The 18,441-nt window shown below is 35.3% G+C and overlaps 1 protein-coding gene across 4 annotated transcripts in view; it reads right to left on the bottom strand.

Annotated features, from left to right (window-relative positions):
- Positions 1-18,441, bottom strand: part of RPS6KA6 (ribosomal protein S6 kinase A6) — a 42,936-nt gene that overhangs the window by 5,355 nt on the left and 19,140 nt on the right. For 3 of the 4 annotated variants that reach the window (XM_048077836.2, XM_048077829.2, XM_067004875.1), the window contains 15 exons: positions 15,698-15,804; positions 15,398-15,435; positions 13,670-13,812; positions 12,793-12,863; positions 11,637-11,725; positions 11,124-11,188; positions 9,107-9,209; positions 7,761-7,885; positions 7,347-7,472; positions 6,756-6,845; positions 5,928-6,086; positions 5,377-5,538; positions 4,890-4,966; positions 3,074-3,191; positions 993-1,133 (listed from right to left, as the gene is read on the bottom strand). In XM_048077836.2, the coding sequence (XP_047933793.1) occupies positions 993-1,133; positions 3,074-3,191; positions 4,890-4,966; positions 5,377-5,538; positions 5,928-6,086; positions 6,756-6,845; positions 7,347-7,472; positions 7,761-7,885; positions 9,107-9,209; positions 11,124-11,188; positions 11,637-11,725; positions 12,793-12,863; positions 13,670-13,812; positions 15,398-15,435; positions 15,698-15,804 (1,614 nt within the window). Of the gene's footprint in view, positions 1-992; positions 1,134-3,073; positions 3,192-4,889; positions 4,967-5,376; positions 5,539-5,927; positions 6,087-6,755; positions 6,846-7,346; positions 7,473-7,760; positions 7,886-9,106; positions 9,210-11,123; positions 11,189-11,636; positions 11,726-12,792; positions 12,864-13,669; positions 13,813-15,397; positions 15,436-15,697; positions 15,815-18,441 lie in introns of all 4 variants that reach the window. The other variant, XM_067004876.1, reaches the window with a different exon arrangement.

The raw sequence follows: 18,441 nt of genomic DNA, 5'->3' as shown, positions 1-18,441 counted from the left end.
ATATTAAATTCTTACAGAATTCTATAAAAATAGGGCTTACAGTAGGTCATATACATTTTCTAAAGTTTGTTTTGAAAGAAAAAAGATGTATTGCTGAATCCTTCAGGTTTCTAAGCACAGGTGTATGACATCTTTTTCTTTCCAGTGTATTTCTTCTACATACCTTAGATGTAGCAGTAACCTCTTAATGTGGGTCAGAATCAGTATCTTCCAAGCAATAGTAGCATCAATTTATCAAATACAGCCACTTAAGTGGCTATTCAGGTCCTGACTTACGAACACAACATAATTAAGACTAACTTTCACAGGTTTTTGCTTTTTACTCCTACAAAATTGATGGAGTCTTAAAAGCTGTTTGCATATATTAGAATTTGCTTGTGCATCACAGGTCAGAATCACAGATACAAAATGAACAGATAAAGCAAGTGCAAAAATTGTAGCTAGATTGCTAATTTTTGTTGTTGTCAGGAGACCGTAATACAGTTCGAAACAAATCTCAAAAGGTTTTGTAGAATCATAGACTAATAGACTATCCTCAGTCAGAAGGGACCCACAAGGATCATCGAGTCCAACTCATGGCTCCACACAGGACCACCCAAAGAAAAAAATAAAAATAAATCAAAACATATCTGACAGCATTGTGCAAATGCTTCTTGAGCTTGCCGTAACCACTTCCCTGGGGAGCCTGTTTCAGTGCCTGAATTTCTTGAATAAGAACGCTAGGGGACCTGTGGAAGTCTCAGATAACTGTCTGAGCTGCTTCCTGTATGGCCAAAGCTACCTTAATCTTTGAAAGCACAAAAGGAACAAACAGAAAAGTCTAAAAAAAGTTCACTGATTATTTGTCTGCTTATATAACTTAAGTGAGGATGTACATACTAGCAAAGAGAAAAGAAAGCTAAGTACAAAAAATCAGTTTGCCTGTAGCTTCAGAAGTGACCCAAATCATTGCACATCCATCAGCTCAAGCCATATTCACTCCCCAGGTTTACCTTTACTAGATGTGGTGCATCTTGCCTGTTTAGTTGATAATGCGGCAACTGGTCCCTACATGCTATCCACGAATGTTTTAATACTTGCTCTGCTGTATACCTCTGATGCGGATCTACATGAAGCATATGTGATAACAAGTCCTAGATAAAAACAACAAACACATACTATTCAGTTAAAATAATCTTAATACAGACTATAAGACATTAATTATGGCAGTAATTTAAAAAGGATCTTATGTGGCAGGGATAAACAATGCAAACACGCAAATCAGCAGATAAATTGGATCATTTTGTGCCTTGACACTGCAGAAGTCTGAAAACAATGTGGTGTACTATAATCAGTTTAACAGAGCAGGCCTTTATTGTAAAGAAATTTACTGTTGTTTCCATGTTTCATATTTCAATTTGTTTATAACATGTCTAAAAGACCAGAAATACTATTAAAATCTAACAGAAAGTGCTTATGGAAGAATATTATTGGCAAATACCTTTCCTCATTCCTACTATGCACTTGAGGTCTGCAACGTATTACAGTTGAATTCGTATATATATTTGCTATATACTACCAAAGATTTTTTCCTTCAAGTTATGTAAAGAGTAAAACCAAACAAGAATGAACATTTGTTTTTGGCTGTTTAGAAGCATTAGTAACAAGCTAGGAATTGTAGTGTTGGTCAAAAGATGAGCTGGATGGGAAGTACACAGAAAAGACAGGAATAGCTTGAAAGAAAACAAAATATGAACAAGCTGACAGAATGTTCCCTTTGTTTTAGGTACAAAATGTTAAATGTTCTTGACTATGCAGAAGTGAATTACTTGTGCTAAGAGAGAATCAGCCAGCAAGTATTCTGAATCACTCCTATTGGGATGAACACATAGCGCAGTCCCAAAGGATTAGGTAAAAAAAATAATATTAACACCAAGATTTATAAAAGGTAAAAATAGTGACTAAGATACCTACAGAGTAGGCCAACACGAAACCCTGAGAACACATACAGCAATTGATACGCGATGCATGACAGCATCTTTAAACAAAGCAGCATAATCAAGCTGACAGAGACTATTTGCAAAATATCCAGATATATCAAATTATTAGTTTATTGCTGAAAGTAGTAACAAAAACACAAAGACCTGACAGCTTCAGTGTCAAAAAAGTCAAAAGAGTGAGCCTATATTACAGGAAAAAAATATTAATACAAAAACTAGTTGGCTACTATAACTAACGTAACTATAAAAAGACATCCTTCCATTTAAGTAATACCACATACATCTGGTTTTGGTCCAATATAAACAATGAATTAAATGATTAGAAAAGCTTATACAGGGACCCATCCTATCTAAAATGGGTATCAGTGACCTGGGTGAAACAACAGAGCACACCTGTCATGTTTGCAATAAGAACTGAACAAGAAGTATGGGTAAAGAGCTGATGAGTTCAAGGGCCAGGCAGCCTTCCAAGAGGACCCAGGCAGGATGGAGTTCTGGGCCAGACAGAAACTTACAAAATTCGATGAGGACAAACACAAATTTCTCCACTTGGGAAGGAAGAAATCCTTGCCTAGATACAAGCTAGGGACTGACTGTTTAGGAAACAGCTTTGGTGAAAAGGACCCGGAGGTCTTCGTAGGGCAGCAAGCTGAACTACCAGTGTGACCTGCTTTCCAAGAAAGCGGACAGCATCTTGGGTTGAAGCACAGCAAGTACACTGAGGGAGGTGATTGCATTCCTTCAGTCAGCACAACTAAAGAAATGGAGACAGAGGACAAAATAAAACAAGAGGTGTTCTGGCTTTAAGTCAGAAGAAACTTCTTCCTCATTAAGGTAGTCAAGAGAAGGCTGCCTGGGCAGGTTGTACAGTCTTCACCCTTGGAGTTTTTCAAAATCAGACTGAATAAAACCCAGAGCTACCTATTCTGATCATGAGCTGACCCTGTTTTGAGCAGGAGGTTGGTGACCTTTATTGCAATAAACTTTGCAGACAAGACTAGCAAACTCGTGTGTTAGATTAGTCTTTATGGCACTCAATAAATGTTTGTTTGAATTCTACAAAATACAAGTAAAAAAACAAAACACATTTATACCTTGGCTGCATCTGAAACAGTGTCCCAGTTGCCTCCACTTAAGGAGAACTTTCCACTGCCTATTCGTACCAGGATCTCCTCAGGAGTATCATTAGGACCATTTGCAAATGGAGTATAGCTATTGAAAGGGGGAAAAAAAATTTAAGAAATTGTTAAAACCTCATTAATCATTTTGACAAGTTATTCCACTACTGACAGTAACACTCTATACTATCAAATAAAGCATACATTAGATTAGCATTTCATCTTTGAAACTATTATTTTTTTTCCCCATAATTGTTACTCGACTGTTACTCAAGTAGAATAAACAGTAATGCAGATTAACAAGATGTTTTAAGTATCTTAATAATACATTCTAACTAGTGCAGACTTTCAAATCAAGTGAAAATGATTCATAAACAAAAAATTATGTTAGACAACCAGAGCAATTAAGTAATCCAAACCTAGAACAGTACCCCACCAGAAAGCCTAATGAAGCTGGAGTTTGGGGTATGGACATACATTTTGACAAAGAATGAGCAAAATATATTTACATCTACGATTTGTGGGAAAAGCTGCAAGACAAATCAATCGAGGTTTGTTTTTATTTATTTTTAGGTGAGTTTGGGAGGCTTAAACCACAAGATTATTGGTTTGGGAGGCTTTTAATAGTTTACTGGATTTCCTGTAAATTCAGGTTGTTTTCCTATAAATCCTACTGTGAAGAACAAAATAACTAAACTGGCAAGTCTGAAACCCCTATCTTAATGACTTTTTAGTCATTCATTTAGACATTCAAAAATACACCTTTTAACAGTATCAGAAGTAGTACAATGTTTTGGCATCTCCTATGGTCATAGGCTAGTACCAAGTTAGTTTTAATTTTTAAAAAATCAAATCTCACTCAAATTAATTACATCATAACACCCCTCAGCTATCAAATCAGCATGACAGCAGTAATACATATTAATGCGTTATATCTTAGTACTTTGAAAGCTTTACATAGAAGTCAACCAACATCAAAGGTTTAGGAAGTATCCCAACCAGTTTAGTTGTAGTACTTCAGATGATGAGCTTAAGGGGAACAAAATGGAAAGCTAGGAAATGAAGTTGGACCATTCTTCTCCCTTACTTGTTACCTGCTGTGTCGTTTGTTCAGACAATGTTTCTTACACATGCAGGCAGGGTAATGCCCAAGATCTGCATGGCTGCATATAAATCATACAGAAAACTGAGTTTCAATGACAAAACTCTAGTGGTGCTAGTGATTTTACTGGGAGAAGTACAGTATGATCAAGACGTTTCCAGAAGACAGTATTTAGAGATAAAGATGGAAAAAAAATACTTTACCTGTCAGAACAGAATTCAATGGCAAATTGATAAACGCTATTACTTTTTGAAGTACTTTCTAGTCCTTAATGAAAGTTTAGAAAAATGAAGAGGTTACAAGCCAGTTCATTCTGTAAAAGGGCCATGAATTAAGGCTGCGGAAAGAGATACAAGAGGATGGACTACAAGGGTAGGGGGGGAGGACAAGGGGCAGAAGAAAAAAAAAGAAGAAAACCAACACGTGGTTTTACAGACTAAGAGCTCTCCCCTAAGCTAGGGAGGGTCTTTGGCATCCTCTAGTCATGTACTAGGGGAGAAGCCCCAAAACTACCTGCAAGATAAGCCTTGTTTATGTACACATTTATAAACTCACAGCTTCCTGTTCCTCTTCAGAGTCTTTGTTATTCTGCATTCAAACCAGTGAGATAATATCTTAAAATTTTAATAAAAACATGGATTCGTGCAGCATGCTGTAATTTTAGGTAAACAAAATAAGCTAATATCTCACCCTGCCAACATTGTGTAAAGAAGAACACCCAAGCTCCATATGTCACAAGCAGCATCATAACCTTGTCGCATGAGAACCTTTTAAAAAAAAAGTTAGAGACTTTTCATATATTTAAAAAAAAAAAAAAGAAGCCACCCCCCACCCCCAAACCACTACACACACAGGCTGAGGAAGGATAAGTCAGTGCCAATATAGTTTCAGAGGCTTCATCATTTCTTGTTCAATATACAGGTTACAGTAACTATTAACAATATTTCTTGTTCCCAGAAAGTCATCCTAAGATTCTCAACGGGCATCCATCTTATTTTTGAGGGTAGACTCTACTATTTTTAAAAAGACTTATAAACACATATGCTCTAGTATTTATAGACACATCTAAGGAAAACTACCAGGGTAGGTTTTTGTTTTGTTTTTAAAACTACTGAAAGGATTAAGTATTTGACACATCAAAACCAGTGTAGACAAAATGCCTGGCAGCTTAAGATACCTCTGGTGCCACGAAATTTGCAGTGTAGCATGGAGTTAGAAGTAGCCCATTTTCTCCTCGAAGTTGTTTTGCAAATCCAAAATCACAAATCCTGATAGAATCAGCATTATTTGAATCATCCGTATATAAAATATTACTAGGTTTAAGGTCTCGATGCACTACCTTTAAAAAAAGATATTTTAAAATCTATTATTTCAAAGATGTACAAACATACATACAAGCAAATTTCACAATTCATAACCAATAACAGATATAGTAAGCTAGAGACTAACACTTCCACACAATTATCTAACTTTCAAGTAACAAAAAATATATTTCAGTAACCTCATAAAAAAGCATACTGGCTCATAATGCAACTGGAACTAACATAACCAACTCACAAACAAGCATAGAACAAACATCTGCCGCTTCATAAGTAAAAGCAGAGTTAAAAGGGCTTGCAGAATAATTACATGGGTCACATCTCATCTTTTATAGAAAATACTCAAACCCTCCCCTTCTCCTGTTAAAAAAAGCCTCTCAAAGAGCTGTGAATAAAACAAATCACTCACTCCTTGGCAGTGCAGGTAATCCACAGTCTTAGTTATAGTGTATAATACAGCACTAGCCTCTCGTTCCGAGAAGAACTTCTGTCTGAGAATTCGATCAAGCAGCTCTCCTCCTTTCATCAGCTCAGTGACGAGGTATATGAATCTACCATCATCATACACCTGAAGAAGTTTAACAAGCACACATATATACACACATACATATTCATCCAGATCATCCATAATTATAGAACCTGAAAAATCTGAAAATTACAGACTAGATTGTTCACCCATTCACGTATATGAACATAAAGTGCAAACAGCAGGGGCTGTCAAATTTAATTCTGCAATTCAAGAGCTTTAGAGCATGAAGTCTAAAGAAAGCTTGTGTCATTCTGTGAGATGTTGAGATAATAGATTATTAAATCATGACTCAGAACGACATTTCTTCAGTCTAGGAACTTCTGTTTGTAAGAGGAGACTAGCTCTATCACTCCCTATTCCTGTTCCCCTCCAGAGGATTTTTAGCTGCTGATACTTTGCACATACACAACACATTCAACTGCTTTTTCAGATTCAGATCGCCAACACATTAACTGATTATTTGAAATTAGAAGAAATATGACTCTTTAACATGTACATCATTTCTCACTTCAAGTTCATTAAACAATCTTTATAAAATATTAGTATCAGGACACTTAAAATACTCTATACTTTACTATATATACACTGCTGTCAATATATTTTGCTATGCAAAAGAAATGTAAACCCAATAAACTCCCTACATCTATATTTATATATAAATATATACTGACTAGTGTGTAATAAGAGGTAGCAGAGATAGGTACATACATCCTTTAAAGTAATAATATTTGGATGCTGTCCATAACGCATGAGAATCTCAATTTCTTCTGAGGGATCCCTCTTACTTTTATCAATTATCTGCAAAATACAGTAACATGAAAACAAATTTTGCAACAGTTTCAAAAATGTCAAGAGTTCATTACTTCTTATTAATTGTGGCTAATTCATCTTCCAGCTTCACATCCCTGTTTACTCAGTTCTTGTTCTATCCTTGCTACCAGTTAAATCAATCGTTAACGCAGCCTAATCTGCTCCAGTGGACAATGGAATTCACTTGACTGCCTGAAGCATCACTTCCCTGCAGGCCAGTCCCAACCTACTGAATCTCATTTATTTTACTTCAGGTGTGCTCATCATACAATATTTTCAGGCTTCAAAACTGTACTTTCAAAATTAGTTCTTCAGTGCCACCACTTTACCCACAAAAACAAGAACTACAGAAGCCAATATGCAATTTCAGTGAAAGAAGAAAACACTGTTTTCATTTCTCACTGCACATAAACAGCTACAGTAACTATTGAATTCATGCATTTAAACATCTGCTACACAGTAAGTCAAAAATAAAGTTACTGGAAGTACCTTTACAGCAAACTCCATATTTGTAGCTATGTGTATACATCGCTTGCAAACGGAGTAGGAACCAACACCAATATCTTCCTTCAGTTCATATACATCAGTAAACTGCACACTGTTTCCATGAAGTTGCTTTAAAAAACAAACACATACAAGTTGTCATCTAAAACAACAAGAATCTATACACTATTCCCAGCAGCAAAAGTTCTTCTTGCTTGCCCATGATCTCTTTTGAATCCTTGCTCCAGAAGGGCAGCAACTTGCTTCCCTGCACCCCAATTGTGTAGTTAAATACCCTGTGGATTGATTTTAATAACATTTTATAAGAGTCTCCACAACAAAAAAGAACAAACTGCAAACACTACATACTGGTTAATATTTGGCATTTGAAAAAAGGTTTACCAAATAAAGAACTTTTACCTGTACTATTGGCAGTATATTGGTGAGTGGTGATATTTTATGATCTTCTACAGTAGTAGTTGCAACAAAACTAAATCCTTTGAAGAGCTGATGTGCGTTCGCACTAGGTGGGACTCCTGGAGAATCTAGTTGCACACACAGTTCATTAGCATGACTAAAGCTTAGCAAAGCTATTTTTTGAACATTCAGTACAGATATGTTAGAAGAAACATTTTGAGGGAACAGACAAAAGTAGCACTAGACATTGAATTAAGACTTCTATCCAGTGATCTGTCTTACGGTATTTCAGCATCACACAACATAAGTACTACTTCTATGTTTCACTTAAAACTGCAGAAATTAGTGTATGAATACATGTTTTTAGGAAGAAATTTACTGAAGCACAACACTAATTATGAAAAATAAAGTTCATAAGTTTATGTTCAAGGACTGCCTAAGAGTGCCCATACATTTTGCTACCTCAGCAGTATATATGCAGATAAGGCAGAAATGAAGCAATAAAAAAAAATTCAATTAGTAAAAAAAAAAATCAGAAAACCAAAAAAAATATTAAGCCAAATTTACCTCAGCTTCTATTACGTGCACTTTTGAATTCACTGTTTGAAATTTCAAAATAAGCACAGCTTGATAATTCTGTGTAGCCTATCAGAACCACAGACACCCTCCAAACAAATATGACAAGTGGTTTTAAAAGTTGGATGCAATAGTACAGAAAAAAAATCACGTAAGAAAACCTGAAGTGAATATACTAATCAATGAAAATCAGCACTTACTGTCTTTCTTCCAAGTTCACTTACTTAGAAATTTTCCTAGTGCAATAATCTAAGAGACATGTTAAAAGTTAATTTTATAGGCTTCTGGAAACTAGCTGAGATGTCTTTGAAAATAATTTAATAGTATAGGTCCTCAGGGCACTGAGTGTGTTGCCCTGAACTTCTCAGGAGTTACTTTATACACAAAAAGGAACTTAATATTTGAAACTCGCATTCAAACAAATTCCATTAGGTATTGACAATAAAAGAAAAGGGAAGCCTGGACAGATTTAAGACAAAATTAACAGGTATTCTCTTTATAGCAGAACAGGACATGCCCTCTACCTTCCTTGTCATTATATCTAGGGAAACCATAATTAAAGGAAAAAAGTTAGTTGTACGTTAATAATGCTACAGTTACTTTATTAAGAAGGTATTGGGTTTACATATTTTTTCTTTCACTACATATAAAATTCAAATCTCACCAGTTCCAGACTTCTGTTTTAGTCCACAAATACCAAATTAAAAAAAAAACATTTGTCCCCTATAGTGCTATAAGCCTCACCAGCTTACAAATGGAGGATGCACAGTTACCTTTTGGTGTTTTTGCTGTGAATTCTGGATCAAAACAAAAGGTATCTTCTGGTTTTCCAGAAGCAGGTTTAAATGGGGGTTGAATTTCTCTTCTGAACAGTTTCTGAAGTAGAAGAACAAAGTAATTTAATTAAGAGTGAATGAAGCTTCCATCATATAATTTTGCCAAGCTAGAGGGTAAGCAACTCAAATGTCACTGTATTAAAAGTTTTCTGAAAAACTGAATAATATATAGCAATTAGAGAAACTCAATTACATACGCAAAAACAGAGTTATATTTATGTACCTTTCATTTCAAATGCTAAGCGAAATGGTACCAAGCAAGTCAAACAACACACAGCTCTTGCTCTTTTGAATCTGCCTCATCTACCAGATTTGTCCTTTTTAAACTAGGGTAGCAGACTGCCATTTATCACCAGTTCATCTTGGGCTTATTCAGAGAACAGCCACAGCACATCTTTATCAGTCACCTCAGACCTAGTTCACTGCTATTTTGGACAGCTGTTACCACCCTGAAATATCTACTCCAAAGGGAAGGTATGCAATACAGTCTTTGCCTCTGTCTGGGACCCAGAATAGAAATAACTCTCACAAGCAAAGGTTTCCCTCTTGGCGAGGAACTGCCAATTCCCAAAACTACTCCAGGTTTTTCCTGACCTGCTAAACTAAGTCGGAAGGAGGGAAGGAAAAGTAGAACAAAGGCTCCTCGTTTTCTTCTCCTTTACTGAACATGCTTTAGAAAATCACTTTGCCAACTGTTATCAAAACAGCAATATAAGTCACATTTACAACGAGTTTCATTTTATGGATAATTTCATGTCAAATTATGTCAAAGTCCCACGCAAAGTTCAGGAAGTTGAGGACTTTTTTTTTGCATTTTTCTTGTGCAGACCTCATACATGTAATAAAAAAACACGCAAAACCCAAAACCAAGAACATACAAGCAAGAGAGAACTGACTTCATCCCCACAGAAAATGAAATAAAATACTGAAGTGTTCATTAGTACCACCATAGCTAAATAAATATAAAAGTTAGAACTCCACAGCTTTTGCATTTGCTTGATGGTATTCATTTCAAATTCAGTCCCCTAAAAACAACAACAAAAACAATAGATAACCTGAAACCACATTACCACAGCCTTCTCTTACTAAGTGTACTCACATAAAACAAAATTTTCCTGATACTTTAAAAATCTGCTTGCTAATCAGAGCTATGTAGATGCTGCATAAACATAGCTAGAAAGCGACCTTCTCAAAAGGGAATACAGGGGAGAAAGAAAAGGATAATGTTAACAGGCTTTAAAGAACCAGTTAAGAACAGCAGTAATGAGCACTGCATGTAGTCACATCAGCACAGCAACATCATTCCTTGCGTCTGTCCTTCTCTAGGCATTATTGCAAAGGCTGTTTGCAGAGTAGATATATTTGATATAGAGTGCCTCGTTTTTGTGAATGTTTCTGGGCAACACATCTCAAAAGGCCCCACATCAACGTGCTTGTTAAAAATTAAGAAAGCGACCACGCACTTGTACAGACTTCCGATCACCTCAAAGCACGAGTGTCAATACTTCAACTGTACATGGAATATGACTGATAAGACAGGAATGCGCTACAGCTAACTACAGTTAAGTCAAAAAGAACTATAGTCACAGCAAGGTTTTGTGACCTGCATGGAAGGCATGAGACATGCTTGTACTGGATGGACACCTGCTCTAGAGAATGATTCTTGCACACAGGGAGTGCCAACATGCTCTCCAACTACAAATGTTGTAACTGACAATTTAAACTTTAGAATGTTGCAACTCTAATTATTAAACAATTAAGCGTCCAATTTATAATTGGTTACTCTTTATACCATAAATACAGTTCCAGATGCCAAGTAAGGTTGCAGTAGAGGCCAGAATCTAAGTCAGCAGTAGTGCAGTGTTTATTGTGCCCTATTCACAGGCAAATACCTATATGCTACAAGATAGGCAAAAATTAAAAAGTTTTATCATTCAGATCATTTCCTACTTACATTCCAGTCAACAGTAGAAAAAAAAGGATGTCTCTTGATTTCCTCAACTCCATCTGAACCAGCTCCTGAACAAAGAAAACACCGAATTTAAAACATTTTGAGGGTAAGGTCTTTGAACAAAACTGCAATATCATGTGTTTATGTTGTCATTGTTTTTCTAATTTGTATAGGCATGGTTATATGAGGCATATCAAATAATTGATTAAGCACATTTGCCTCTCCCTGATGAGACATACAAAAATAAAAGCAGCCCATAAATACAGTGTCAATACTCCTTTACTCTGACACCCTCAAAGCTTTGTTCTCGCTGCTAATAGTAACTGGTTCAAGAAAGTAACCATCCATTAGCCGAACCCAGAAAGTCACGACCCACACTAACATGAAATGGTATCAAAAGTCAAGTCTTACCGACCATCAACACTGGAGCTTGAAGAGTCTCCAGCAACTGCTTTCTTTAGAAAAGAAATTCAGCCCACCTACTTTTATTTCAATGATCCAAAGAAGTGAACCCACCTAATCTATTTGATGGGTTCCTTTTAAATAACATTCTCAGAAGACTTTGAGCTTCAGGGCTGAGAAACTGAGGCATTCCAAGTTTTGCCCTAAACGAAAACAGAAAACGAGTAAGAGAAAATAAATTTATCTTACTAAAAAAAAACGTGTACATAAGCTTCACTGCATAATTTGGTGTATTAAGGACCTATTCTAAAGTCTTGTCTGGTGTATACATTTAACTCATTAGCTTTAAAGTTTCACATTGTACATGAGCGGTTTTCAAAAGCAAACAAAAAACCCGCACCACACAAAAAAACCCACTCCCTTTGAGACCCCAAAACAAACTTCATGCTAAAACATAGTAAAGCAATTATCTCAGGAACACGTAAGTATTTCAAAGATATCTTCATGTCACCAGTAAATCATCACCAAAATGTCTACCAGAAGCAAGGCCCAAAGAGACTCACCAAATGCAGACTTATTTCCAACTTGCTATTAGCCCCTAAAGTTATCGCTAACATTTGACAGTATCACTATAAATTCAAACTGCCATACGTTAAGAAGAAAACTTTCTCTCTCATCCCTTCCTCGAATATCACCCCCCTCAAAAGGCCCAAGGCTCTGCATGTGGTCCAAAGGAAAGTCTTTGTTAACTAAGCACAAATAAAGATGAGAACATGTTTGCCTAACCACTTGCTTCAGAAGTCACCAGTTTACCCAGTTTGTCCTGTTGGACAGCTTGTGCTGCAACTGAGGTAATGTATTATGAAAATGTGAGCACGTAAGTGCAGTCTCCATATATATGTTCATAAAGCAACACCTGATTAACTACTGCTTACAAAATAAGGTATAACAGTAGCAAGAGTATATAACAACATGAATGGCAAGTAATGCTGTTCCAATTCACTGTAATGTTATTATCATTATTATACACCTACAATGAAAATAGAAGTTTATCCCTATGATTTTAATTTCTGCAGATACTCAACAGAATTTCCATAGTCTGGGATCTACACCTTATTTATTGCGCATGTGCACGGAGGCAGTGCGATGGGGTGGCTTTTTTGTTTCTCTTCTAGTTTTAATGCTCTCAAGCACAAGTATTTAAAACAAGCTGTTAAACACGTTTAAATTATGTTTTCTGATATTCTAAAGAGTAAGAAAACATACTTACTTCAGTATCATATTCATAGTTTCATTTCGATCTTTACCTTGAAACGGTAGTGTACCAGTAAGCATTTCAAACTGAAAAGAACAAATGTTAATCTAAATCAACACTTCTCCCCCAGTTGCTCAAAGTGTTAAGTACTGTACTGTTTCCTATTGCTACATTAGGCAAACTGACTTGACTTTTAAGAGATTATATTACCAAAAAAGTTCACAAATCTAAAATAGTTTTTAATTGTTAGTTCACATTATAACAGTGGCAGTTGTAATGATGATTAGGAACATTTCACAGCCATGAGCTACTTTAGAGTAATAAAAACCCCTCCATACCTTAATTTTAGACATTGCTGTACTATGAAGGGAGCAAGAAAAGTTCTAAAACAGTATTTTACTTTTAATGTCAGTATGTATATTTTAGCTGGCTTCTCTAATGCATTACAGCAAAAGCATAAGTGCTAGCATTACTGACTCATTACTCTACTCCACTCCAGCAGTATTCAAACTTACAAAAACAATTAATATTCCATCAAACCAAGTCTTCCTTTTTTTTTTCTTCAATTATTTTTTTGGAAAATAAATATACAAACTGAAGTTTCACACTATGACAATGACTATTCAAAACAACTAAATTGACCAGGTGCATGATTTTTCAGGTTCCTAGTAAGTACTCCTTACCTAAGCAGGTAAAAAGTAAAATTTTATTCAAATTACTTGCTGTTTCAGTAGCACTTTGGTCATCAAATTCTCTCCCTCCCCCCCCCCCCCCAAGCATTCTTAATTAAACCTGGACAAGCCTATTCTAGACACATTATTTCACATTCACTTTAGACATATGCAGCATATTTGTGACCTTTAAGCGAGGTAAGCAGCGAAGCATACAGTACCATAAGAACACCAAAGGACCACCAGTCAGCACTCTGGTTGTGCCCTCGCCTGTTTACTACTTCAGGTGCCATGTATTCTACAGTACCACAGAAAGAATAGGCCTTCTTCTCTTGATCTACTGATTCTTTGCTGAGTCCAAAGTCTACAACAACAGCATTACAAGAATATAGCCAGTAAAGAACTTCAGGAAAAAACAATACTGTATATGGCATTTCAAAATGAAAGCGTTGACAGCTTTTGTTTGCTTGTGTTCAGGAACATTATGTTGTTATCCTAATGCCTCATGAAACAAGAAGCTGCAGATATCTAGAGAGGCATCAAACGTTTAGCTTACTATATGCCACCAAAGCCATTCTATAAGCTACAAATTAGCCCTCAATATTACTACTCAAAATATTCCTACTTCAATATTTAAAAGGTTACATATTCAGAGCCTTAAGATAAGCAAAAGATCTTTTTCTGCTTGCTACCTGCTTTATCCACACAAAAGACTGCATGCAAATAAATGAGTTTCAAAGATCGTAGTCTGCATGCTCTGCTATTACTGAACGATGAATTAAAGTCAGGCTAAAAATAATGTTGTTGCATAAGACAATATAGTTCTGCAATGTGAATCACAAGTTCAGTAAAGAAGTCTTAAATGCCAGAATACTTTTTTCCTTCCTTGTCTATTCAATGGCCTTGCTGAAACAAGTCCTTGATATTGGCCCAGCTCTCAGGACAAGACTCTCAACACTCCCTTTTATGAGAGGGGAAATGATTGCTAATCAACGATACCCTCAGTCTTCCCACTTTCAGAAGGAAGTGAGAATAAGATTCAATTGGATTTAAGTGTATTGTTCAGAAATTTTTAAAGCGGTGCATTTTATAAACAATTTCCAACATCATTCAACTCTTTGAGAGTTGAAATTTCTTCTTCACTCATAATCTAATAGCAATATCTATAGATCCAAATATGTAATGAATTTATAAGTTTCACCTTAAATGTAACTTCTCAGAAGACATATTTCAGTTGTTCCCTATAAACCATTTCCCTGCGATTTCATACGCATTTAAGAGTGATAATCCTGAAATGCAATAATAATTTAGAAGACGTCTTATTTTGCACTAAGAGCTTTTTATACCAAGAGAACCTCTATTCCCTTTATAAAAAAAAAAGGTCTCAGCCAGCAACTTCAAGCCTGGATCAACAACTTCTTGATCTTCAACTAAAAGGCATTTCACAGTAAAATAGCTTAGAAACTCTCTAAACTTTAGTGACTAGAACACCACCATTGGAACTAAAGTTCTTTTAAAATAAATCACATTCAATGGCTGTTTTTGTATTATCAGCTATATTTCTTCTATTTTAACCACAGTAATTAGGATCTGCATTTTACAGCAATATTACTGCTAATACTGGAACTTGATCAATACAAAGATCAGCCAAAGGGAAAAATAACTTCTGTGGAAACTGCACGGACATCAGGATGTGGTAAAAGAAATCATCTGATACAGTCTCCTATAATCTAAAAATGCTTTAACAGAAGTACTTAATGGTACATAAAGAATCATTATAAATGAGAGAGATACTGATTCATTATAAAAACTCTGACCAATAAGAAATTCTTTAAGCAGCAAAGTACTGGCCTCACGCTTCGACTATCACTATACGTATCTTAGGTTTGTAACTATAAGCTTATACAGAGATATACACAGAAAGTGCTGTACTAATAAATATTACCTACCTGTTAACTTGATATGTCCTGCTTCATCAAGCAAAATGCTGAAAATTAAAATTCACATTCACCGATACACATAAACAGGAATGTTTGCATATAACATTTCAAATATAGTAGTTAATTTTGATCTCCAACTTGCATCATTAAATTAACAAACCAGTATTATTGCATTTTAGTCACAAATGCATTTTTATAAGATTATGTAAACAATGTGAAAATATTTTTAATTTTTTACATCACTACAGTAGAAAATGCAAAGCAACAAGCAAAATACACGTAATAGTGGTAAAATACATTTTACTTTACTTTTCTGGCTTCAGGTCCCTGTATACAATTCCCAAGCTGTGAAGGTGATCCAAAGCAAGGGCCAGTTCTGCGAGGTAGAATTTCACATCTTCCTCTGTAAACATAACCTAATAAGAACTGTATAGATTTACCTTCTGATCTTGTCTTCAGTTTTTAAAACTGCAAACTAAAAAAAATACTCCTGTCTGCCTTAATTTCAAAATAAATTTTAGAAGTACCCTATGAACTGGTAATTCATGAATTTACCTAACAGAAATGATACAATAATACACGCTAATCATCATGATAGTAAACATCAAGTAAAAGAACAATCTGCAACACTTTAAAACATTTGCAGTTACCACAGGGCACTAACTTTTAAGATAATGAATTTAATTGTTGTATTTGGTGTTACTGACCACCAGCATTTTCAGTTGCAATCCAATGTAAACTGCTGTCCACTGCAACATAAAATTTGATATATCAACAGCTATTTTTATGTCACTCATTGTGCATCTCTCACCTCACATTACCAATATTTAGAAAAAATATTAAAAAGTATGCTAAATAAAATACTTTGTAAAAATAACCGTGATGAGAAAATTAGCAGTGAGTTAGAGCAGGAACCTACTCTGTTCTTCTTAGGAAAAGAAATATTAAAAATCCTAAAATCCCTAGCAAGACACTGAAGAACCAAGCGACCTTGCCTACACAGCATTTTATACAGAAGCTTTCCTGTCCTAAATACACAGTAGGTTGCTTCTACTTTTCATATACAAGACTATCTACTTTGGCTCTTGCCGTGTTCCACAAATTACTGGATAAACTAGTAACCCTCAAATGTAAAACCTCAAATTTAATTCCAAAACTTAATTCAACTATTCCCTATTTGTTGAAAACACCAGCAGTAAGGAGAAGAGCCCTCTCAACTGCACAGTAAACACCTTTTAAAACTTTTTACTACCATATTTGGGCTTACTGATTTAGTAATACACTGATCAATACTTGGTATTGCACACAAAATATGTAATCTGTCATACTGGCAACAGAAATATTGCCAATTCCCACAGTGTCAGTTATCAACACGCTATGAACAATAAAGCTGTTGCATGATAGAAACAGCACATAGAAGTTTCACTTTAATTTTGTAAGGGCAAAGTTGATACAATCTTTCATCTCCATTCACAAGGGAAAAATGTCATTATTCCTTGGGATAGCCAAAATGCACATCTCAAAATACAACACATCTACAGCCTTGGAGTAACAATTTCACTTACAAACTACTTTGTGTCAAAGTAAACACAGTGCAAGTCAATTTCATTCAATTTTACCACAGAAGACTTCAATAAGTACTCATTTCATTTCCATAGCCGAAACTCTCATACCTGCATTAGAACTAAAACACTAGCAAAAGTGTTTTAATAACCTCATACTAAACCCTACTAACTTAAATAATCCTCGTGTATGCAAAGTATGAAATACTACGGGTAATTTACACTTGTGTTATCCACTGTCTTTGTATTACCAGGCACTTTTGCAATCTTTTCCTCCTACTAGGAATTAAAAAGGCCCAATTTTTTTCCTATATATAGATACAGTAAATGTTTAAATGCCATCATAGAAGGTAAATGAAGTCTTCCAAAAATAACCACAACACACGTGTGGAAACTTAAGAATAATCTCACAATTATTAATTCTTTATTCCCAAGGAGAGTACGTACTTCTTTCACCTAGCTAGTATTATTACACATAGACTTGCATCCCTTAATTTAAGGATTTTGCATAGTCAGTAATCTCAGCTGTGTTGGTGCAAAAAGAATAGTTCTGTTATACCAGAATTTCCCCTATAATCAGACAGCCTACGTGAGAGCAGAGTGACCTCATTCCTACCTACTGTCCCAATAGCCCTTTACAAGCCTGTCCATTCCTTTAACGGTTTTTATCCCCTGGTTTTACAACTCAAGTTTAATTGATTTTGAGCTCAATTCTTAGACACAATCACTGTTCTACCAAGGTCAGCTTTCCTAAAAATGAGAAAAAAAACCTTTTCAATTCTTTCTTCACTTTAAACTGTTCCTGAAGTAAAACTCGATTTTGTTTAAAAAAAAGGGGGGGAAGGAGAGAGTTCATGGCCTAACATACTGAGGATACGACCTACATGTCATTAAAAAAAAATCAGCCAGATACTTTCTTAAATCAGAAAACTGGGTTATCTTTTCCTAAGCATTAGCAACAAACATTCACATTTGTGAAAGCACTGGAAAGCTCTCTAACTGTGAAGCTGTTGGGAAACTTGCCATTAAAAATTTAGAGCTTTATGGAAGTTTTGCAAAAAGAAAATAAAATCTTAAAGATGGTCATAATATTTGCCATCAAATATTTATTATATTAAATTTAAGAAAAAACAAGGCTAGGCTGCATCATATTCCCTCCTCTGAAATTCTCTCCCAAGAAAACAGAAATGAAAAATTATAGTTCCAGTTACATGCCAAAATTAGATGGCAGAGGGGTGTCTTAAAAATGCTCAATGTTCACAGTTTGAGAGATTAAACATTAGGATTTATATTACAGCATTATGCAATTTTGCGATGCAGCAGAAACCTCTTACAGATATGGGTTTCCAAGAGCACCTAAGCTAACTGTGAGCATAAAAACTATACATCTGCTTTAGTTTTGATGAATTTTAATTTACTTCAGTTGGGTTTCCAAGCAACAAAACATTTTTAGACAAAAGGACTGGCCTTTGTAGATAACAGAGAAAAGCT

This window comes from Anser cygnoides, chromosome 13 (assembly GCF_040182565.1).
Source record: "Anser cygnoides isolate HZ-2024a breed goose chromosome 13, Taihu_goose_T2T_genome, whole genome shotgun sequence".
Classification (NCBI taxonomy): Eukaryota; Metazoa; Chordata; class Aves; order Anseriformes; family Anatidae; genus Anser; species Anser cygnoides.
This window is presented reverse-complemented; position numbering and strand designations above follow the sequence as displayed.